We start from the raw sequence: 24,524 nt of genomic DNA on the forward strand, positions 1-24,524 counted from the left end.
ATCATTCTCTGCCTCTTTCCCACAAAGCTATCTAGTTTTTCCTTAAAAAGATGAATCAGTATCTGGATAAGATATAAAACTTAATTTCTGCATAACTGATTGTGACTATAAATCATGCTCTTGGGTTCCTAGCTGAGAGTTGTAGTGTGTGATTGTGATGAAAATGACAACTTTATATTTACAGATGTAAGTCTACTTTGCTTAACTGATTTTTAGCCTTATTCCACAGAAAACACCATTAGCTTTTGAGGAAAAGAATCTAACTAATATATATTACTGCAGGATAGAAAAAGGGCCTAAAATTTTTACTGATTATGAAATCAGTTTCATTGTGTAAAAAACTTGTTAGAAAATACCCCACAATTTGTATAAAAAACCCCACAATTCTTCTGCCCAGATTTAGTAAGTGGTAGCATTCTGGTGACTCTGTCGGCAGTCAGAAACATTGATTGAACACCTTCTCTGCCCACTCACTGCTGGGAACAAAACAGAGGACTGGACTGATGTGAGTCTTGTTCTTTGAGTTTTACAGGCCAGCCTGGAAAAGGGCTGGGGTACTGCCGGGTGCCTGTGCTGACAGAGGAAAGCCTGTGGGGCTCAGAGAAGTCCTCCCAGAGGAAGTGACTTACTTGGGACTGAGGGTTAAGTAAGGCTTTAATTTGGATAGGAAAGGTGAAGTGAGAACAGCACGTGCAAAAGTGGAATCATAAGGTGAAATCCTGGTGTTCCAAGAAGTGAGACAAGTCCCAAAGTGGAGAGAACAAGCTGTCAAGGAGTCACAAGCTGTGGGAATTCGTAGAGCTCTTGGATCCAGTTTCCCAGAAGCAGACCTGAGAAGACTGTTCTAACAAACCACCAAGGGTTTGTTAGGAAAGTGCTCCTGGAGAAACCAGTAAGGGAGCAGGAAAAGTGCTGTAAGGAAGGGAAGAAGGCAAGGAATGCAGTGTCTGTGAAGGCCCAGTTAGCCTGGAGGCTGAGTTGCCAGGGAGCTGGACTCAGACACCCCTGCTGGTCTGTCTTGGGCTGTGAGCTGGGGGAGTGGGACGGGGATGGAAGTCTTCCAGAGACCTGCCACTCTCTGATGAAGAGGCTCTCGGAGCCCATGTAGTTCCCTGTAGAAGGCTGCAATTAGGAGCCCTAAGGAGCAAGGCTGCAGATCTGGGGTATGAGCATGGAACTACCAGGAAATAAGCTGAGCATAGGTAGAGAAAGTCAGCTCTAATACACTGGTAGACACAATATATTGATAATAAAAGAGAACTGGTACAGAGTTGTCAGATTATTTACTTTGCTACCAATGTCATTTTCATCACTGTCATTTCGTAAAAGAAACCCCAGTTTATACGGAGAAATTAGCATGCTCAGAATCTCAAATAAAGAGCAGTTGGCAACTTTACATGTATATGTGTGCGTGTATGTGTGTGCTCAGTCTCTCAGTCGTGTCTGATTATGACTCTTCGTGACCCTGTGGACTGTAGCCCACTAGGCTCCTCTGTTCATGGGATTTTCCTGGCAGGATTACTGGAGCAGATTGCCATTTCCTTCTCTAGGGGATCTTCGCGACCCAGGGATCAAATCTGAGTCTCCTGCATTGCAGGCAGTTTCTTAACCACTGAGACACCTGGGAAGCCCTTATTTCCACCTTAAGGCTTAGCAAGTAATCGAGTGTGTTGGAGTAGTTCAAGAATTTGTTGATGGGAAATGAATGTGTCCCAGAAAATTGAAAAGCAATCTTTCCCCATTTTGTCTGATTACATTTCTTATATTCGGTGAGTGAAATGGGAAAGTTACAAGTAGTCCTGTAAGATCTCAAAGTCTTTTGACTTCTTGCCTAGTGTTCTACCAAGAGAAAAGAAAATCGTATAGAGTGTCCTGGTCCTGAGGATAAGATCTTAATAGATGCTTATGTAAGAGTCAGAAAAAAGGCAAGTGCAGGGTTACACATTGGAAGAGAGAGAGACAGGGAAAAGAGAAGAGAAATTGAGGTCATATTAAATAAACTGATTGGAATAAAGCTATTTGGGGTTAAAATTTAGTGGTACTCTTGAGTGTTGAAAGCATTTTCACTATATAGTATTGAAGTTAAGAAAGCAATGAGAAAGAAAATGGCTGTCACAGGATTTGCTGCCAAAGGAAGTTGCTTAAGCAGTGATTTCACGAATTGGTCATGATCTGGTCCCCTTGACTTTGTGAAGCATGATTTTGTCATTTAAGTCAGAAATAATCAGACCCTTTACTGGTTCTTTTTAAAGCAGATGCCAGTTTGTTATAGTGCCCATTAGCAGGGGCTGAGAAACACAGAGTGAGTTAAGTATACCTCTTAGAATACTTTAATTTTATTCTTGTTTTCCTATTCTCTCCTTTCACTTTCAGCTGGTAAAATGGAAGTGTTGGCAAGAGATCTTTCTTTGTGCTGACTACTAGATGTGCTTAGTAACCAGGAAAAATTTTGGTTACAGGGAAGTAATTTGCATCCATGTGCCTGGCTTCCAACCTGAATATGTTAGAAAACTTGCTTTATCCAGTTTCTATTGATAAACATCTCTCTTCCTCTCTTGTCCACCTGCTGCTTCCTGGGAGCCCTAGAGAGACTTTCTCAGTGGGTAACAGCAGGTCAACATTTAGAGACAGAGTGTCTAGTGTCCAAGCACTGGACACATAGTGGGCATTCAGTGCAATCAAGAGAAGGAAAAATAAGTGGACTGGTGAAGAGAATGCTGATAACACCCCGGAATTAAGTGCTTCAAGTGCAGACGAAGCACAGTCTGATGGGGATTCCACACTAAATTCTTTACATGCAACTGTAGATTTAAAACAATTGTTTGTCAGATTTGTCCAGTAGAAGAATGTACTGTATGGGCAGATAAAGTTAGCATGTAAATGTGCAGACTACAGAAGCCATGACTTGGAGCAGTTTAATCTCATCAGTGCAGCTCTGGGTCTAAAGGATTAAGAGGGTCAGGGCTGTCTCATGGAAAATTATGTGCAAGTGTGCATGTTTGTGTGTATTATGTGTACACAGGCATGCACGTGTGCATTTATTTGTATCTGCGTGCTTGCTTTCACTCACTAGTTTTTAAAGTTCAGGCTTTAGTTTTCTAAACAGAAAGATTTTGGCATAGGAAATACAACCAATATTTTAAAATAGTCATTATTTTGTAATATAATAACATTTTATAACCTATGAAAATATTGAATCATTGTGTTGTACACCTGAAACTAATGTTATAAATCAACTATAGTATAATTTTAAAAAGATATTGATATATTCTCTTGTTGGGTAGATATTTTTCTAACTTTAAAATAATATAGTCTAGTTCTGGTAGAATTTTAAACAAAAATTCACTTTAGTGCAGATACTCCTAAATCAATTGTATTGGTCTCATAGTTAATGTTAATTTAAATGGCCACAGACCTATAAAATAATTTTTCATCTTTTTAGCACTTTTCTTAGTTACTTTTTAGGTTATCAAGAAAAATCAAAATAAAATATAAGTAATGATACCTGAATTTTTTTTATGTTTAGACATTTAAAAATATTTCTAAAAACTGATGATTTGATATTATTCTACTTCTATCATATTTAAACTTATGATTTATGTATAACTAAATATATAATATTTATACTATCTAAAGTCAGAAGCAAAAGTGATACTAAAATAGCATTAACCCTTATATGTTTAAACATGCTAGAAATGTTAAGGAAGTTGTTTTAAAGTATCATCTTAACCTTGTCCATTTTGCAAAGTAGAGAGAGAGAGAGGGGAGACTTTAGTAGATTAATACATTATTTCAATAGAATATTTCTGCTCTAATCAATGCTTGTTTTCAAGCTTATATTTGTAATTTTATAATGTAATTTGCATTATAATACAGGTCCAGCTCTGCATAAAGAACATGTTTTGTCTGTGTCTTTATTTATTGCAAAGGACCTGGCAGAGGTGATTTCTGTTTTACATTTTCAGTGTTTCTGTTAAGCTTCATAAAAACTTCTCATTGACCCTAAACAATAAACGAGGCTGGTTTTGTCCACATGTTCTGTGAACCAGCACAGGCAGTTATTTCACAGGGTCCTGAGTGGTCCTTGCTTCTTCGACATGAGAAAAACTTCCAACATCACTTGATGTCATTTTCCAGCAGCAACAAAAGGATGAGCAGAACCGAAGTCTGAGTTTTCTCATACCTTCTGCCACGTACCCCAGGATTCTTGGAAACAATCTGTCCAAAGTTAGGAATGCATTTCCCTACGAACATGGTTTTAAATATTTCATACTTCTGTTCCTGTACGGCTAGCTCTGTTGAACTGCCTGGATCTTCAGTAGAGTGTTCAGATCAATACCATTGTTAGAAACCCTCAAGATTTTTGCATTTAGACTTTAGGAGCACTTCTTAATCTAGGCTGGCATTTCTAATTTGCTGTTCTGCCTGTCACAGAAAGTGAGAATGCTCATCCTGCTTTCGTTTGCTCCTTAAATCTGCCACAACCTGCTGTGTTCCTTGAACTCTTCCCCTGCCTCCCAAGGCTGGTTATACAGCGGGGCCAGTCTCTCTATTCCTACTTTCAGTTTGTCTCTAAATACACATACTCAGAGTCTCTTTATATGTTTGATGGGTTTTATTCCTAGTGTTCAGGAGAGAAGTAGCAAATCTCACAAATATGGGGTGATTATAAGGGTTCTGTTAACTGTAAAAGTTCCTACTGTTATTGTCAGTGATATGTTTACTGGAATCCCCATTGAGTTTGTGCCTTATGCTTTTATTCCTAAAGGTAGAAATTACCAAAATTCCCTTCTCCTGAAATTGGTGCTGTATGCATGCCCCATCTTGGCCTAAAGACCATTATGGTACTTGTATGTCGATGACTTCTATAGTCTTGGCTCAGATTTCTTCCCTGAGTTTCACAGTCTTTTGTATATTTCAGTTTCCTAAATGCTTTGCTGTAGTCAATTTTTACATAGGTATCAGTAAGTCATTGGGGCAAGGAAATGAACTGACAATATACTGGAAGGAAGAAAATTTGATATGATCAATAGGCATATGAAAACATTTTGAGTATTATTAATAGTGAACTATAAATTATGTCACAGAGATATGGGTCACTATGAATTTAGAGATTATTTTTTTTTTTAAACAGAGAATACTGGGAACTCTCTGGTGGTCCAGTGGTTAAAACTCCAGGCTCCCAAGGAAGGGCGCCTGGGTTCAATCCCTGGTTGGGGAATTAGATCTCACATACCACAACCAAAGATCCTGAATGCTGTAACTGAGACTTGGCACAGCCAAATAAATAAATATATAATAAAAATAGAGGATGCTTTCAGTGGTTATTCTTATATACTGTTGGCCTAAGCTCCTTTGAAAATAGTTTGCAGTATTTATTGGGAGACTTAAAAGTGTACTTAGACCTTGACATAAAATCTTTATTTAAAAGTTCTGCCAGCTAAAGTAAATTTAAACAGCAAAAGAAGTATTTATTGAAGTATTTCTGTCCATGTTTTTAATTTTCTCTGATAGATTAGAAAAATGTATTAGAAAAAAGGTTATTTATGCCGTATATGTGAGAGTATATATATTTAATGATGCTTTGTTATGAAGAATCTTTAAATAATTTTGGAAAATAATTTTATAAGAATATCTATGTAAAGACATGGAATATGAGTTAGTCCTTGAAGAAAAGATGAGCTGATGATTGTAATTTAGGCATTTCATTGAGAGGAGAGGCAACATGAGCAGATACCTTTCTGTGAAAATAAATTTATTATCTGGAAAGTAATGAATAACCTGGCTGAATAGTAAAAGTTCATTTTGAAGAAATAGGAGAAAATGTTACTTACCTGTTAACGTGTTAGCTAGTTGCTAGGTATGGAGGATACAAGGATGACTCAAAGATGACAATAATGGAAATTTAGGAGAAGGGCATATGTGAGACAGTTTCATGAAAACTTTGATAAAACTTAATGACTGGGTAAAAGAAAATCAAGAATAATGAAATTTTTTTAATTTGTATGATGCCAATAATAGAAATGGGAAAGGAGACCTTTATAAGGCAAGGTGGTCAGTTTAGTTTCCACAGTTGGTTTAGGGCACACACACAGGAGTGCTTGCTTTCTTTTTTTTTAGGTTAATTAATTTATTTATGGCTGCAGTGGGTCTTCATTGCTCCACAGGCTTTCTCTAGTTGCGGCAAGTGGGGGCTTCCCTTTGTTGCAGTGCTCGGGTTTCTTATGGTGGTGCCTTCTCTTGTTGCGGATCACAGGCTCTAGGCATGTGGGCTAGGCAGTTGTAGCACATGGGCTTAGTTGCTTCATGGCATGTGGGATCTTCCCAGACCAGGGACTGAACCTGTGTCCGCTGCATTTGCAGGCAGAATCTTATCCACTGCACTGTCAGGGAAGTCCAGGAGTGCTTTCTTTCATGTGCTTTAATACTTGGAGTTTACTTTTTCTGTAAAACTGAATGTTGTTTATGTACCTCTGACTGCTGCTGCTGCTGCTAAGTCACTTCAGTCGTGTCCAATTCTGTGTGACCCCATAGAGGGCAGCCCACCAGGCTCTCCCGTCTCTGGGATTCTCCAGGCAAGAACACTGGAGTGGGTTGCCATTTCCTTCGCCAATGCATGAAAGTGAAAAGTCAAAGTGAAGTCGCTCAGTCGTGTCCGACCCTCAGCGACCCCATGGACCGCAGCCTACCAGGCTCCTCCATCCATGGGAGTTTCCAGGCAAGAGTACTGGAGTGGGGTGCCATTGCCTTCTCCGGTACCTCTGACTAGTGATTCCAATTTTTAACTAACTGTGAAATATGCCTTAAATTACTTTCTAAGGAGTTTTAAAAATAAGTAGTAAAAATATTTTAAGTATAAGGTCTATGGCATTTAGATTTAAATTTTTTTCATGTCCTGGTAATAATTATTGGTTCGATTGTATCTATCTGCTTTGTTTAATGGTTTTGCTTCATAGTGGAACATATTGGGCATGGGGCCCTAACTTTATAGTAACAGAAATGTCATTCTAAATGGTATTATAGAGAAATTTCTTTCTTTGGCAGATGGGAGACTCTTTGGTCAGAGAAACCTACAAAGGTGAATGCTTCTCAAGCTCGCCAGTTTAAACCCTGTATTAAGCAGATAAATTTTCCTACAAATCTTATACGTCTGGAAATAAATAGTTCTCTTCTGGATTACTACACTGAATTAGATGCAGTTGTATTACACGGTATGAAGGACAAGCCCATGCTTTCTCTCAAGACTTCACTTATTGACATGAATGATCTAGATGAAGATGACTATGAAGAAAAGGATGATTGTGAAATCGACAATCTGAACAAAAAGTTTAGCAGTACTGCTCTCAGGGAAGGGCCAAGTAATGGATATTTTGATAAACTACCCTATGAGGTAAGCCAAAGATATTCAGTAGCAATATTGGACATACTATCATTTAAAAATATTTAGATATTAATGTTTATTTTGCTGAATGTCAGAGAAATTGGAGCATTAGTGAAGTATACATAATCTGATGTATTGTGTGTTTTGACTTTGGAAAAACCAGACAAAATTGTGTTCAGTAACTTCACCAGTTTTGTTTTGGATTGACTTCAGTGATTTTGGACAAATTCTTAGATATATGTTGTTTTATCACTGATTAATAATAACCAAAATACATAAAGCAGTAATAAATTACACTCCACTTTAATTCACACTTCCACAGCGTAAGCATGGGCAATATGTGTTTAACGTGATGCCAGTTATTTTAAAGATGATTCGTTGTGAAAATAGTATTAATACAGTTGTGAGAGGAATCCTCATGCTGTTTAATAGTGCACAGTGTCTCCAAGTGTAACTTATTCTTCTCTACTAACTCTATTCTATGTTCTTCTAACTAGCTGTAATTTTTGGTCTAGGCAGGTTCAGGGAGGTTTACAGTGTGTCTCCGCAGGGTTGTTTCTGGGGTATATTTAGCACTCCTGGCTCCCAGGCATCCAGTGCCATTGGCACATCTCCTGGAATGGGGGTGGGGCCAGGCATTTCTGGCCCCTGCTGAGAAGAGCTGTGTGTGGTTTAAAATATTAATAATATAATCAGATCTTTTAAAGAAAATTTTCTAAACTCAAACTACCATGGAGAGGGCTATCATGTAGATGAAACTGACCAGGAAATCTCTGAGGATATTCATACTCTGAGGATCTGAATAAAGGATCAAGAACAGAATTCTGGAATTACTACCATCTAAGAGTCAAATACAGGCGGACAAGTCAGAAAAGGCACTTGGGACAAAGATGAGAGTGTCTTAAAAGCAGCGATAGGAAGCTAAAGAGGCATAGAGAACATAAAATGGGTGTGGTCAGCCACACTACTGCAGAGCTCAGTGACGGTGGCCCCTGCTCTTGGTCATTGCGAGAGCTTTGGTAATCCTTTACCATTATCAGTTCAATGGAACTATGACCATAGGTGGGAGATGGGAAAAATTTACCATATCTGGTTAAGGCATCAAGGGGTGGGGAAGAAGCAGAGACAAAAATATTTGCTGTCTGAGCATAAGCAGAAAAAACCCTTCTGTTAATATACTCTAATTATGGGCTATAACATGGATAAGACTGTTCACCAATAATGAATAATACTTGGCATCCTGACTAATACTCCAGTCCTTCATGTCATATTCAGAGAAGGGCATATCAAAATGAGGGAGAGTATGACATTTTTATAGATATTATTTGCTCTAATTTGTCACTTAAAAGGCGAAAAGGTGGGTGGCAGAAGATGCAACAGAGTAGGAAGGTTGCTCTTTGTAACACAGGTTGGGAGAGATTTCAGCATGTTTTTATGCTGTAGGGAAGGAGACTGTAGAGAGTTAAAGCTTCTAGTACATGCAGGGGGTTTAGTCAATACAACAAAGTCATGTGGAAGAACTGGGAGATGGAATCAGTCGTCTTAAAGGACATTAAATAGCCATGATGGAAGCAGTGCAATGTATAGAGAATTAATGTTCCAAAACACCAAGTGATTTCACAGTGAGTAAAAGGAGAAACTGTTTTCTAAAGTTACCCAAATTATAGGTACTTCAAGTTATTTTAAGGGGGGAAAAACCCACATTGAAATAATAAGCCAAGTGATATCTTTCCATAGTTGAAAATAATTGTATTATGAGTAAAATGAATTTTGAGAGCAGGTCAACTTTTTTGAGAGTCCTTTCCTACATTGCATGGTGTCAAATGGTACTTTAGACTAGAATGTTGTTGTTGTTTAGTTGCTAAGTCGTGTCTGACTCTTTTGTGACCCCATGGACTGTAGCCCACCAGGCTCCTCTGTCCATGGGATATCCTAGACAAGAATTACTGAAGTGGGTTGCATTTCCTTCTCCAGGAGATCTTCCTGACCCAAGGATTGAACCCACGTCTCCTGCATTGGCAGATGGATTCTTTACCACTGAGTCACCTGAAAAGTCTCTTAGGCTAGGATACTCCCATATAAAAACATGGTTGACAGACACTAGCTATTGGATGAGTAATGATTAAAGGGTATTGTGGGCCTAAAGCCTGTTATTTTTCACTTAATCAAAATCCAAAAGTGCTTTTTCACATGCCAATGTCATGGTCTCAGTAATTTCACTGTTCTTTTTTTATTTTGATATTTGCTTAAAATATAACATTAGGGGGCTTCCATGGTATCTCAGATGGTGAAGAATCTACCTGCAATGTGGGAGTCCCAGGTTTAACCCCTGGGTTGGTAAGATCCCTTAGAGAAGGGAATGGCTACTCACTCCAGTATTGTTGCCTGGAGAATATTAAGGATCAGGAAATGTTTTCACACAGTATACATCTTTTAATATGACTTTTGTTTGGAATGATGCCAGCAATTGCTGGGAGTTATTTAAATTACAAATCATCTGGAAAAAAATCAATTATTTATCCTCTGGTACAGGGATACATTTAACTTTTAATGCTTCTTTGTACTAACTGCTTTAAAATTTTATTGAAATAACTTTTAATATTGCAGTTAAAACAACAAATATTTAAGGTCCTACTTTTGCCAAGCCTGGATGGATCATAGGTTCCTTCAGACATTTAAGAAGTGATCACTTTCTGTATTATTTAAACTTTTTCATGGAATAAAGAAAAAGGAAAGTTTTTAACTTCTTAATGAAGCTGATACAATAGTATAGCACATAAAAATAAACTTACAGACTAATTTTACTTCTGCATCAAAATATAGTGAATAGAATTACCTAAAAATAAAAAAATCATTCAGGATGTAGTCCTGGAATTAAGGGTATTTAGGTATTAGATAATATATATGATAATATACAGTACTATAAAATGGTAACATAGTCAAAGGAGAAAAATTCTACGGTCATCTCAGTAGATGTGCAAAATTGGTTGACAGATTGCAGCTGGATAGAAATCCAAATTTTTACCAGTGTCAGTTTAAAAGTAAATATTAAGCTAGCTATGAACATTTCATGCAAAGATGAGCTCGATAAAGGACAGAAATGGTATGGACCTAACAGAAGCAGAAGATATTAAGAAGAGATGGCAAGAATACACAGAAGAACTGTACAAAAAAGATTTTCACGACCTGGATAGTCACAATGGTGTGATCACTGACCTAGAGCCAGACATCCTGGAATGTAAAGTCAAGTGGGCCTTAGAAAGCATCACTACGAACAAAGCTAGTGGAGGTGATGGAATTCCAGTTGAGCTATTCCAAATCCTGAAAGTTGATGCTGTGAAAGTGCTGCACTCAATGTGTCAGCAAATGTGGAAAACTCAGCAGTGGCCACAGGACTGGAAAAGGTCAGTTTTCATTCTAATCCCAAAGAAAGGCAATGCCAAAGAATGCTCAAACTACCGTACAATTGCACTCATCTCACACGCTAGTAAAGTAATGCTCAAAATTCTCCAAGCCAGGCTTCAGCAATATGTGAATCGTGAACTTCCTGATGTTCAAGCTGGTTTTAGAAAAGGCAAAGGAACAAGAGATCAAATTGCCAACATCCGCTGGATCATGGAAAAAGCAAGAGAGTTCCAGAAAAACATCTATTTCTGCTTTATTGACTATGCCAAAACCTTTGACTGTGTGGATGACAATAAACTGTGGAAAATTCTGAAAGAGATGGGAATACCAGACCACCTGAACTGCCTCTTGAGAAATTTGTATGCAGGTGAGGAAGCAACAGTTAGAACTGGACATGGAACAACAGACTGGTTCCAAATAGGAAAAGGAGTTCGTCAAGGCTGTATATTGTCACCCTGTTTATTTAACTTATATGCAGAGTACATCATGAGAAACGTTGGACTGGAAGAAACACAAGCTGGAATCAAGATTGCTGGGAGAAATATCAATAACCTCAGATATGCAGATGACACCACCCTTATGGCAGAAAGTGAAGAGGAACTCAAAAGCCTCTTGATGAAAGTGAAAGTGGAGAATGAAAAAGTTGGCTTAAAGCTCAACATTCAGAAAACGAAGATCATGGCATCCGGTCCCACCACTTCATAGGAAATAGATGGGGAAACAGTGGAAACAGTGTCAGACTTTATTTTTCTGGGCTCCAGAATCACTGCAGATGGTGACTGCAGTCATGAAATTAAAAGACGCTTACTCCTTGGAAGGAAAGTTATGACCAACCTAGATAGCACATTGAAAAGCAGAGACATTACTTTGCCAACAAAGATTCGTCTAGTCAAGGCTATGGTTTTTCCTGTGGTCATGTACAGATGTGAGAGTTGGACTGTGAAGAAGGCTGAGCGCCGAAGAATTGATGCTTTTGAACTGTGGTGTTGGAGAAGACTCTTGAGAGTCCCTTGGACTGCAAGGAGATCCAACCAGTCCATTCTGAAGAAGATCAGCCCTGGGATTTCTTTGGAAGGAATGATGCTGAAGCTGAAACTCCAGTACTTTGGCCACCTCATGAGAAGAGTTGACTCATTGGAAAAAACCCTGATGCTGGGAGGGATTGGGGGCAGGAGGAGAAGGGGACGACAGAGGATGAGATGGCTGGATGGCATCACTGATTCGATGGACGTGAGTCTGAGTGAACTCCGGGAGTTGGTGATGGACAGGGAGGCCTGGTGTGCTGTGATTCATGGGGTCGCAAAGAGTCAGACACGACTGAGCGACTGATCTGATCTGATCTGATGAATTGTCTACTACCAGGTATTAGTAACCAAGAGCTAACATCATATTTAATTATCAAACACTAGAAATGTTCAGTATGGTAGTCACTAGCACATGTACTATTGAGTACTTTATGTCTAATCTTAAGTAAAATAAGCTGAAAATATACACATAAGATTTCAAAGACTTAATATGACAAAAAAAGATTTAGTTTCTCAGTAATAATTTTTAGGTTGAGCACATGTTGAGATGATCATTTTAAATATCTCATCAAATAAAATACATTAAAATTAGTATCACCTATTTTTTAATTTATTTTATTTTTTAATTTCATTGAGGAATAATTGACAAATATAATTATTTGTATTTAAAGTGTACAACATGGCTTGATATACATTGTGTATAGCAACCCACTCCAGTGTTCTTGCCTGGAGAATCCCAGGGATGGCGGAGCCTGGTGGGCTGCTGTCTGTGGGGTTGCACAGAGTCTGACATGACCAAAGTGACTTATTAGCAGCAGCAGCAGTGATTACCAAGATCAAGATAACTGACACATATATCACCTCCCGTTTTTAACTCTTTTGTGTGAGTGTTTGTGGTGAGAATGCTTAAGATCTACTCTAAGCAACTTTCAAGTATACAGTACTGTATTATTAACTAGAGTCTTTTGACTTCTAACAACTGTAGTTACTAAAAAAATTTTAAATTACATATGTGCCTCACATTTTTGGCTCACATACAAATTAGAGTCAGGAACAAGACAACAATTTTACTTAACATTGTTCCGGATATACTATCCAGTGCTGGAAGATGGGAGAAATAAATAAGAGGCGTGATTTTTGAAAAGAAAGCTGTAAAATTATTGTCATTTGCAGACAATATGATTATGTATTAGAACACTCAGGAGAATAGACCAAAAACTATTCAGAACAATAAGTAAGTTGGCAGGTTACAAAATTAATAGATTAAAAAAATCAATAGATTTAAGAACTCTAGGATCAAAAAAGATAGTTAAATGATAAATTATGTCATGCTCTTGAGTAGGAAGACACAACAAAGAGATCAGTTTTCTTTAATAAAATCTATGTGTTCAATGAAGTTCCAGGTAAAATGCAAACATAATTTGTTTACTTTTTAATATAAAAGTTCACCTAAACACTATGAAAATACTCAGGAAAATTTTGGAAAAGAAGAGTGATGGAGGGAGCCCTAGTCCCACCAGAGAATAAAATATATTATGAAGCCATAGTACTGATATTTGTGGGTGAACAATGAAGGTAGATTCTCACATAAACTTTTTTTTAATATATTTATTTTAATTGGAGGCTAATTACAGTATTGTGGCGGTGTTTGCCATACACTTACATGAATCAGCCACGGATGTACATGTGTCCCCTCGTCCCGAACCCCCCTCCCACCTCCCTCCCCACCCCATCCCTCTGGGTGTCCCAGTGCACCAGTTTTGAGTGCACTGTTTCATGCTTTGAACTTGGACTGGCGATCTGTTTCACATATGGTAATATACATGTTTCAATGCTATTCTAGCAAATCATCCCACGCTTGCCTTCTCCCATAGAGTCCAAAAGTCTGTTCTTTACACTATGTCTCTTTTGCTGTCTTGCATATAGGGTCATCGTTACCATCTTTCTAAATTCCATATGTATGCATTAATATACTGTGTTGGTGTTTTTCTTTCTGACTTACTTCACTCTGTATAATAGGCTCCAGTTTCATCCACCTCATTAGAACTGACTCAAATGTGTTCTTTCTTATAGCTGAATAATTTTCCATTATGTATATGTACCACAACTTGTTTATCCATTTGTCTGCTGATGGACATCTAGGTTGCTTCCACGTCCTGGCTATTGTGAACAGTAACAGTGCTGCAGTGAACATTGGGGAACACGTGCCTCTTTCAGTTCTGGTTTTCTCAGTATATATGCCCAGCAGTGGGATTGCTGGGTCATATGGCAGTTCTATTTCCAGTTTTTTAAGGAATCCCCACACTTTTCTCCATAATGACTGTACTAGTTTGCATTCCCACCAACAAAGTAAGAGGGTTCCCTTTTCTCCACACCCTCTCCAGCATTTATTGTTTGTAGACTTTTTGATGGCAGCCATTCTGACTGGCGTGAGATGGTACCTCATTGTGGTTTTGATTTGCATTTCTCTGATAATGAGTGATGTTGAGCATCTTTTCATGCCGCATGTAAACTTTTAAAAAGACAGAACAGAACTTACTTATTTGACCCAGTGGGCTATTGCTATGGGAGAAATAAATGGAATAGAATAGACACCAACAAGAAAGAAGGAAACATTGGGAACTCCCTTGGCAAGAGTTACGTTTCTGTAGTTAAAAGCAAAACAAACAAAACTCTAAGATGACAGTGCCCTACTATTTTTGTGCTTTTTTTTGTTATTATTATTTTTTTTTAATGTTTTTCCTTTTCCTGCCTTTCAGGATGGCAACATTAAAAGTATTGATACTAGTCTGGATAGGTTATGAGTGAATGGGTACTTTTATACACTGTTTGTGTAAATTGATGCAAACATTCTGAAGGGCAATTTTGTGTTTATATCAAAACTTTTAAGTGCATGAAATTTACCCTATGATATATTTGCAAAATTTATCAAGATATGCATACATACACACAATGATATTGCAGTGTTATTTACAGTAGGGAACAAACCAGGAAATACATCAATGAGAAATTAGTTGAATTAGTGTGTCATATCTACAAAGTGGCATGGGGTGGATTTGTGTGTGCAAATGTAGAAATATCTGCAAGATACATCATTCAATGAGAAAAGCAAGGTGAAGAACAGTGTATAAAGTATCATTCTTTTGGTGCAAATCCAGGAATAGAATTTCATGCATATTTATCTGGAAAAGAGCAGAAAAACTGTTAGCAGTGTTTACCAAGGGGTTGAGGGATTACTAGATTTGAGGGTAGAGAGGGAAGAACTTATCATTTTATACCTGCCTGCAGTGTTTGGGTTTTCTAATATTTTACCTGAATTTTCTCTTGTTATTTGTTTAATATTTTGCGTGTCGACAGTTTGCATGTCATCTGGATGGTGAGAGTTTAGACTAATTTTTAATTTCCCTGTGTTTCCCTGTTTTTATAACACAAACACCCACACCCCTTAATGTTATTTTCAAAAGTCAAGTTCACATGTTAAAAATAAATAACAAAACACCCCAAGCCTTCTTATACTTAATATGTGTATAATCAGTGTGCATTTTTATATGTACTTTTTAAGCTTATTTTAAATATATTGTTGTCACTCTTTTTTGTACTTTGGCCTCACACAGAGTTACTCTGACCTGAAAATAACACCGGGCTTACATAGTTAAATAAATTGATGAAGAACATTTAGGTTAAAGGGCATAATCACAAATCAAAAAGTATAGCTAGATAAGTGCACTGCATTAAGTGAAAAAGTCATCCTTCTCTCTCATCTAGAGGTTTCTTTTTTTACCATTCAGCAAAGACTCGATTTTTTTTTCTTTGTGTTTCTTGGTTCAGAATAGGCTACTTAGCTATGATTCTTTGAAAATTAGTTTAGAAGCCCCCAACTGTTCACCATTAAGAAAAAACAAATCTTGAACTACTAACAGTTCAAAGAAACTATTAGAATTAGAGATAAATATCTTTTTGTTTCCTCCTCCTTAATACTTTGTTTGGTATTTGTTAGCTACCCCATCATCATTGCCAGTGGCTTTAAGCAGGCTCCTGATTCCTCTTCCCTGGAATTCTGCAGTTGCCCCCTGGCTGGTTTCCCTTCCTGCCTCCAGGAGTGCTCCCTGCAATGCTAAAACACAAATCTGACTCTATCACTCTGCAGCTCAAATCCCTTAGAGACTCCTCACTGCTTTTTGTGTAAATCCAGTCTCCTCTGTGAGGCTCTCTGACCTAATCCACCACTAACTAGTCTTTCCTCTCCGCAGTTTTGCCTCAGTCTTTTAAAGTAGAGCCTTCGTGGTCTAAGTCTACTTTTACTGCGGTTAAGCTTGTATCTTTTATCAGGCTCTAGTGGCAGTCTATGCTCCTAGCAAAGTTATTAAAACAGTCATTGTCCTTATCAACATACCACTGAACTCTGAAAACCCTGAGAGGGGGAGCTCTTCTATCACCAGTGATAGATGTGTAATCGATGTTCAGTAAAGGTTAAGTCTGTGAAAAATTGTATTATTCAATAGATTACCAATATATACTTTTTGCACTGTTAAAAAAAAAGAGTAACTAACGTGAATTGAGTATACAGTGAACGCTCTTGAAATGTAATATATATAGGCTTATGTATGTATGGGTACTACTGATGTGGATAATTCTGTTGAATATTGATTTATTTAGTATGTGAAAATACTGTTATAAAATGTATGATACTGTTCTTTATTAGATCATATCATATGCTTCATAAAGTGATACTATTTTTTCAGTCTGGGTGAACTTGGTTTCTCTGTTTTATGTAGCTCATTCAACTGATTCTGAATCATCTTACGCTACCAGACCTGTGTAGATTAGCACAGACTTGCAAACTACTGAACCAACATTGCTGTGATCCTCTGCAGTACATCCACCTCAATCTGCAACCGTACTGGGCGAAACTGAATGACACCTCTCTAGAATTTCTGCAGGCTCGCTGCACTCTCGTGCAGTGGCTTAATTTATCTTGGACTGGCAATAGGGGATTCATCTCTGTTGCGGGATTTAGCAGGTTAGTGCCAAACCTCGTTGAGGTTATTTTACCAGCAGACTGTACTTACTATATAGTAGTTAACATAATAAAAGTTTGAAATTATGTACCATGTACTTTATAGAAATCAAGAGAAATACATTTGTGTATCTTGTTCAGAATGCTTCTGCTTACAAAAGTGGATGAGTTCATTTCGCCATCCTCTTACATCTCAGCTTCATAAGATGGAGGGGAAATTATGTCCTTTACCTCAAATTGTTCAAAATCCCAAGTAACTTTCAACAGAGCTCCTTTTTTTTCCTTTCTCATATTTTCAGCACAGATGATTAACACATTTTAAGAACTATTTCCAAATCAAAATCTACCTCTCTAATGTGATTTGTCAGAAATGGAAAACAATTTATTATAGAACATTTTTAATTAAATCTTAATTACATGTGCAATACATCACCCAAATTTAGAAGCTCATTTAAACTAATTATGTTGAAAATGCAATTGCATGTTAAATAGGCGACCACACTTGCAGACCTGCCCAGGTGTTTCTGCTCCTTTCTATTTAAGCGTTTAGTTTCCTTACTATTAAATGTCACCTGTTAAACATTTGAAAGCCTGCACGCGTGCATATTCATTTAGCAACGCCATAGTCATTTTTTCTTGTGATACAAACAGGTGTTTTTCTCTTAACCTTGATGATGGTTATTCTCATTGTAAGTTACAGTATAATCCATTTCATTAAGTTAAATAATGAAGAAATAGACACTTTGGGGAAATTACCTGTTATTTTTGATTAACGAATAATCGCCTATCGTGTTTTTAGAAGTTAGAATGAACTACAGCTTTCCCTACACACATCCCCAAGTGGATGCATTCCAGTGGCTTATGAATTAGAAATTTGTATTTTGAGCTTTGTTTCTCCTTGACTTAGAGTATAAAATTAAAGATGCAGTTCCAGAAATAAATATTTGATACCTTAGATTCAGATGAAATCATGTTTGAAATAGCACCAATGTGTTCAAAATGCTAATATTAATAGTTTGTGCATCAAATTAAAAAAACACAGGCAATAATGGCTTACAGCACATGTTGAAACCATGGACGCACTGGGTTTCTTTCTTTTCTGCCAGAAACAGAACTAGAGGAAGGGGTTCTTAGATAAAGTGTTCTGGGATTTGAGGGTCAGAATCTAAAGATTCTGTAACGTGCTGTGTATACAAAATTATTTTTTATTATGTAAATTTGCTTAAGAGGGGATATATATATATATAAAATAGTAGGTATTATCTATATGTAAGAAAATGAGTTGTTTCTTTTTGGCAGTGTAATTTTGGTGAATTTTGATAGAATCCACATTTTGAAAATTGCTGGATTTTTGACAGCTCTCCATTGGAACACAGCTTAGTCCTTTCTGTTTCCCTTTCTGCAAACACACCCTTCATTGGCAAATTGTCCTCACTGCTAATGGGACCAAGAAGAACTGAAGCTAATGATGACTGTGGGTATTCAGAGAGTGCACTATGGATCATAAACCAAGACTAACCGAGAGCAGATAGAACCGTTGGTATCAGTAAGCATTATTTTACCTTATAAGGACTTTGGGGTATTTTAATTCCCCTCATAGCTCTTTCTTAAATGTTTCCCACTATTTGGGACTTCTTATGTGTGTGTTTTCACTGTTGGTGTGTAGTGTGTAAGGCATTATGGTGAGTATTGTGGACCATGTGAAGAGGTAGATGATATAGTTCCTACTACAAAAACAATACAGATATAAAGATAAACATTTAAACATATCATTCCTATATTTTTATAAATAAAATAGCAGGGAGGCAGCTAATGAGTAAAGACATTAAAGAAAACTTCGGTAATGAATGACCAAGTCCAACTTCCTAGGCAAAATGTGGCATATACCCATAGTATAATGAGTAAAATATAAAGATAATATTAAATCAGTTTTTAGAAATTCTCTTTTTGTAGCTTCTTCTGGTGCATTAGCAGAAACATAAGTTGTTAGAAGAAAACTTCACAATGCTATTTTAAGAATTTTAGACGTGCAGTGGATAAAGATCTTCTTTTATAAGTTTAAAGCTCCAATCTACTTTCTCACCAGCAATTTCTCTTCCATTTTCAATTTGCCCCTTTAGTTGCTGTGGATCTGTTTGAATAATCACAAAAGTACATACATAAATTTAAGTTTTCCGTATTTCACAGGAGTATTTCAGCCTGTAAAACCATGTATCTTGATAGCATTCCTTTGAGCATAGTCATTGTTCCCATTAAGAAAAGAAAAAGTTGAAATAACAGAGAGAGAGTCTTTTTGGGGATGGGAGATACTGGAGCTTTGCCTACTGATTACTGTTGGCCCCCTTGACTTGACTGCTGAATTGATAGTCATTATGGCTTGTAGGCAGCATTCCCAGAATAAACAATAAATATTCATGGCTTGATTATTAATGAATAATCTATGAGTAAGTGTGGTCTATTTATGCTCGTTACTGTGAAGAAGGCTTATTTATAATACTTTAAAGGGAAAAAAAGTACATTTTTGAACTAGAAACCGATGATGATGAGTTGCCTTTTGAGCAAGTCTTTGGGAAAAGTTTGATATAGGTAATTTTTGTTGCCTAAAAACCTTATCCTCACAAACTGAAACTGTTTCACTGCATTTTAAAGAAGTTAGAAATTTATTTTATTCAAAATAGCGGGGGAAGTGGAATAATGAGAACTTAAAACTTTTAATCAGGTATTAAAATCCTATTCTATCTACAGATTTGTGACTTGTAACTTCAAGTCCTGCTCATGTATATCATTATTCATTAAAGTCACATCTATTGTAATTACACTTTCCTCTTGCAATACACTCCCTAAAGTCTTGGATATTCCTTTGCCACCCTGTTTGTTTGTGCTCTGAGGCTTAATTATACCATTTTGATGTTCAAAAAGCCTTAGACTCATTTTTTTCTGCTATAGTTTTTCTTCAGATAGTTGCTCAAACTAATCACCTTGAGCGCCACCTCAGTTATGTAGAGATTTCTACCCCCAGCCCATCTACTTGATCCCTTCAGAAAACACTGTTGGATGCTTTTTAGGCTTAAGGACTTGATGTTTTGACACAAAACTACAGTTTTATGGAATAGAGAGCTTTTTGCATATTCATATATTTGTTTATTCAGTTGCCTGCCAATGTTTTACACTGTTGTATCTTTTAGATGGTCAACTCCTAGAGATTAAAGACAATTTACAACAGTTCCTTTTCATGTCCTTCTACCATTGCTGGATGGTGCCGTACACAGTTAAGCAAGAAGTTTTGTTTTTAACAACTTTATTTTGGATCTGATATAGTAAATAATGCTCCAGCTATTTGGAATTAAAAATATCTTAAATATACTGTTTTATAAAACTCAGTGACGGCCAGCTACAAAACATGAGATTAGGATTCAGAGCCATGGATATTTATACCTAATTCTCCTCTTTACCTTGAAACTTCAGGCAGGTTGTAAGGTTTGGTGCCTTTTATTTTGTGATGAATAAACTCAGATTAAATCATTCATTCACGTAATGTTAATTATTTTAGGGTACAAATTACCATTTAGTAAATTACTTCTTATGTACCTGTATTACTCTGGACAAATTAATTCACCTTATAAGGATAGGCAATTTATTTCTCTCTCCAGAGACTCCTTTTCTCATAGCAGGAGACCTAGTTTGGGATTGTTTATCTGAACTTAGGTTTTCTCATAATACCCTCAATATCAAGAAGTACTTGATGAGAATTCATAAGATGAAATGAACAGGCTTCAGGAAATAAACAAACTATAGTTCTCTTTTCAGGTGACCAGTATTACAATTGAGATGAATAAATAGATGACTAAGATCTGTAATTATGTGTTAAAACTTTATGAGGAACATTAAGGAAGGAAATGAGTTGTGTTCAGCTAATTAATTGATTCTGCTATTTCTGCCTTCTTGTAGTGGAAATATGAAAAAGCCGGTGGTGTACATCTCATAAGTTAAGGAAGAGTTGACTATGGGGATATTGACTAAATAACCTACTCAGTAAAAATATAGGATATAGAAAAAGGGAGAGAGTCATAAAGGTGATATAAGCATGATCATTGTCATTATTGTGCTTCCAAATTCTATCATTCATTAAATCAATTTGGGAAGTTTTCTAGTCTATTAACAGCTTTCTGATGATTGGCTTGCTATCTTTAGAAGGGAAGAGTTCATTAATGAGAGAAAAGAGACAAGGGGTGTCAAAGCATTCCAAGTCTAATACTGAAAAGAACTGTAGAACAAAGTGCTTTGCCAAATAATGAAGACCTTCAATAGATAAGATGCCTAAAGATTTTAAGAGTTAATATACTCATTTAACTTTTGTAATCTGCAAATAATTTTAGAAGCATCAAATCCAAATAGGATACTCTAGATCTCTGGTGCCCTACATTCATTTCTAGATTGCTAGCTTCTAAATGATGATGAACTAGCCATACCTACAATGTATATTCAAAGTAAGGTAAAAATGTTCATTTTGTTATATGTCCTAGTTTGACCCTCTTAAAGGAAAAATACTGAGTCCATAGAACCTAGTCTGCTCCAGAGTAGAGGAAATTTAAATTTCTCAAATGCATTTTCATAATTGGAAGAGTTATTAAGCAAATTCATCAAGTGTTTTTATGCATCTGACATCATGCTAAGTACTAAGTATACCACAGATAGACTCAATGTAAACAAATCAGTAAATAAGGAAATTATGGTTAACAGAAAAAGGAATTTTGGTTGAGAAATAGAGGAGCTGAGTTCATTCAGTTCAGCGTGTAGAAGATACGTTGTTAATTTAGTACCCATTGCTTCCCTTTGAAATAGATCCCCAGTCTGAATGTTGAGCACCACAATCAGTGCCACCACCTCCATCCAGTGCACCATCCCCTCTTCCCTGAATATGGTTATGGTGTCCTGATGATCTCCCAGTTTTCACCCCTGTTCCCCTTCAGCTTATTCTCCACACAGAAACCAGAGTGATCCTGTTAAAACACAAGCAAGTGGTGCCACACCTCTGCTCAAAAACCCTCTGATGTCTGAGAATCCTGTCTCCCTCAAAATAAAAGCCTGAGTCTTTATAGGATACACACTGTATGACCTGCCCCTTACCACTCCAATCTGCTCCCATCTGCCTCTCACTTTGTGCCTGCTTGCAGTTCCCAACTCTAGGCATTGTCTGAGGTGCCCTGCCTCTGAGCTGTCATCCTTGCTGCTGCCGGCTTGCCACTTCTCTGGGGAACTGCTTTGCTCACCCTCTCGCTTCTCTTGACTCACCTCAGTGAGGCTTCCCTGTCTACTCTTCACACTTTCTGTTGTCCTTCTCTGCTTTTCTTTTCTTCTTGGCACTCTTCACTCTCTAATATACTATTAATTTTACTCATTTATTTGTTCATGGTCTGCCTCTCCTACTGAAATGTAAGTAAGCTCCATGAGAGCAGGGACTTTGCCCACCGCCAACTTCCCAGTGTCTAGAGTAACGCAGGGTCATAGTAGGAGCTCAGTTAATATTTGTTGAGTGAATCCCTGAAGGTGCTTGATGTAAACTGTCCTTTTAGCCAGTACAGTAGCAGAGAATAGTAGTGAAACACGTGGGAGGAGATCAAGGTGAGGGAACAGCTTGAAGAGTGCCCGAGAGTTTGAAGGAAGGGGAGGGCGTGTGAAATGGTGTGAGATGCCCCAATAAATCAAGTAATACAAGGGCTGGAAAAAAAGGCCCTTTGATTTGGCATTTAAAAGGAAAGGATGAATTTAGGGAAAGCAGAACATAGACTGCAATGGATTAAGAATAAGCAGATGTTCTTGGATGTTTGGGTGTAAATAAGCTGTGTGGGCTACTGACTTATATGCAATATTTAAAATAAATGTGTAGCGATTACATTTTTTATTGTTTGTGTGTTGGCTAAGATTTCATTGTTAATATTTGTGGGGTACTCTGGCCTTTACAGACTTCTTTCACGTTATTGTAGAATGTTCAAAACCACAAGCAGTGTGGTGAGTGCTGTTACATGTTTCTAGTCTGCCTTCTACTGCTGAGGGAGTGCTGTGTGTGTGCGGGTCACATCGCCTCTGCGACCACATGAACAGAGGAATCCACCAAACTTTTCTGTCTATGGAGAATCCCTTGGACGGCAAGCCTGGTGGGCTGCCGTCTGTGGGGTCGCACAGTCGGACACAACTGATGGAACCCAGAAGTTTTCTGAGTTGAGAGGAGGCTAGTCTGATCTGTTTTGAGGTCTTTTAGTTAGAGCGGTCACTTTGTGTGCCTTGTTCAAACTAAATTATCCAGTACTGTGTAGGAAGAAATATCTTCCAGAAGTTGAGAGTTTTGTTATATTTTGTTTGTTGGCTCTACCAGCTCAGGTGTGAATTACAGGTAAGTAGAAGAAATACACCCTCTTGCTTTCTTAATTTCCCACTTAACAGTAGCTGACTTTTTATGTGATATGAATCCATTTTATCTTCTCAGGTTGATTTATTGTAGCCTAACCATGCCTGTTTCGGCAGGCAGTAAATGAGAATTTAAGTGAAACAAGTTTTTTTTTATTTTCCCTGATAGAAATCTATTCTGAGGGTGTCTGCTTAGAGTTGATATAATTCCAAAGTGCTTGCAAAAAATATGTTTTAGTTTTATGAAATTCACACGGAGCATTGTGTTTACAGGTTTCTGAAGGTCTGTGGATCTGAATTAGTGCGCCTTGAATTATCCTGCAGCCACTTCCTTAATGAAACTTGCTTGGAGATTATTTCTGAGATGTGCCCAAATCTACAGGACTTAAATCTCTCCTCCTGTGATAAACTACCACCTCAAGCTTTCAGCCACATCGCCAAGTTGTGCGGCCTGAAACGACTCGTTCTCTATCGAACAAAAGTAGAGGTAAGATTTATACTTTTAGTAATATAATGACCAACGGAATGATCAGTTGCCTGTAATTGCTCATAATAATGATTTATGATTTTTAAATAAATTAAGTTTATGACACCACCTGACTATCCTAAAACAATTAGAGCTGATTCAGTCATTTCATAATTAGTCTATAGTATTTTTTTTGTTGTTTCTTTGTTTTTCAATTTAGGAAAATGTTACCCTCTGTGCTCTTAAAATTTTTGTAATGCTGTTCATGTTTCTAGGTAAAGAAGCAAGCAATAGGCTGAGGTGAGCTGAAATGCTGGCAGGGAATTAATTCGTGAAAGTGCTGGGAGGAAAGTGTGTAGGAGGACGTTTGCTTGGAGTGAGAGGAAGCAAAGTGGAATTCATCCAGGAGCGAACTTCACAGTTAAAATTCCTAATACATAGTTTGGGAGTCTCATTAAAGAAGAGCGGAGTCACGTAATATTTATTGATCTCCTTGCTTTTTTTCCACTTAGCTCTAGGACATCTTACCAGACCATTATATATATTACCACCTGACTCTTTTCATTAACTGTGTAGTTTATGTTTTACCATGATCAACTCAGTTAGTTGTTCCCCAAATGGTCAACATTTCAGTTTTCCCAGCTGTTTTTCTTTTACAAACCATCTAGCATTAGCATTATTTTGCACAGTTTTCTATATACTGGCTATTGTTGCTATAGGATAGAGTTCTGTAAGTGGTACTGCTGGTCAGAATGTAAACATCCACTTACTGCTGTACACCTGTTTCCTCTATTCCAGTCTTGTTGGCCTTCTTTCTGTCCCTTG

General features: G+C 37.3%; 1 protein-coding gene across 3 annotated transcripts in view; it reads left to right on the forward strand.

The window, feature by feature from the left end:
* Positions 1 to 24,524, forward strand: part of FBXL4 (F-box and leucine rich repeat protein 4) — a 75,800-nt gene that overhangs the window by 23,206 nt on the left and 28,070 nt on the right. For all 3 annotated transcript variants that reach the window (XM_061427765.1, XM_061427768.1, XM_061427766.1), the window contains exons 4-6: positions 7,045 to 7,390; positions 16,587 to 16,831; positions 23,507 to 23,720. In XM_061427765.1, coding sequence (XP_061283749.1) covers positions 7,045 to 7,390; positions 16,587 to 16,831; positions 23,507 to 23,720 — 805 coding nt within the window. The remainder of the gene's footprint in view (positions 1 to 7,044; positions 7,391 to 16,586; positions 16,832 to 23,506; positions 23,721 to 24,524) is intronic.

This window comes from Bos javanicus, chromosome 9 (assembly GCF_032452875.1).
Source record: "Bos javanicus breed banteng chromosome 9, ARS-OSU_banteng_1.0, whole genome shotgun sequence".
Lineage (NCBI taxonomy): Eukaryota > Metazoa > Chordata > Mammalia > Artiodactyla > Bovidae > Bos > Bos javanicus.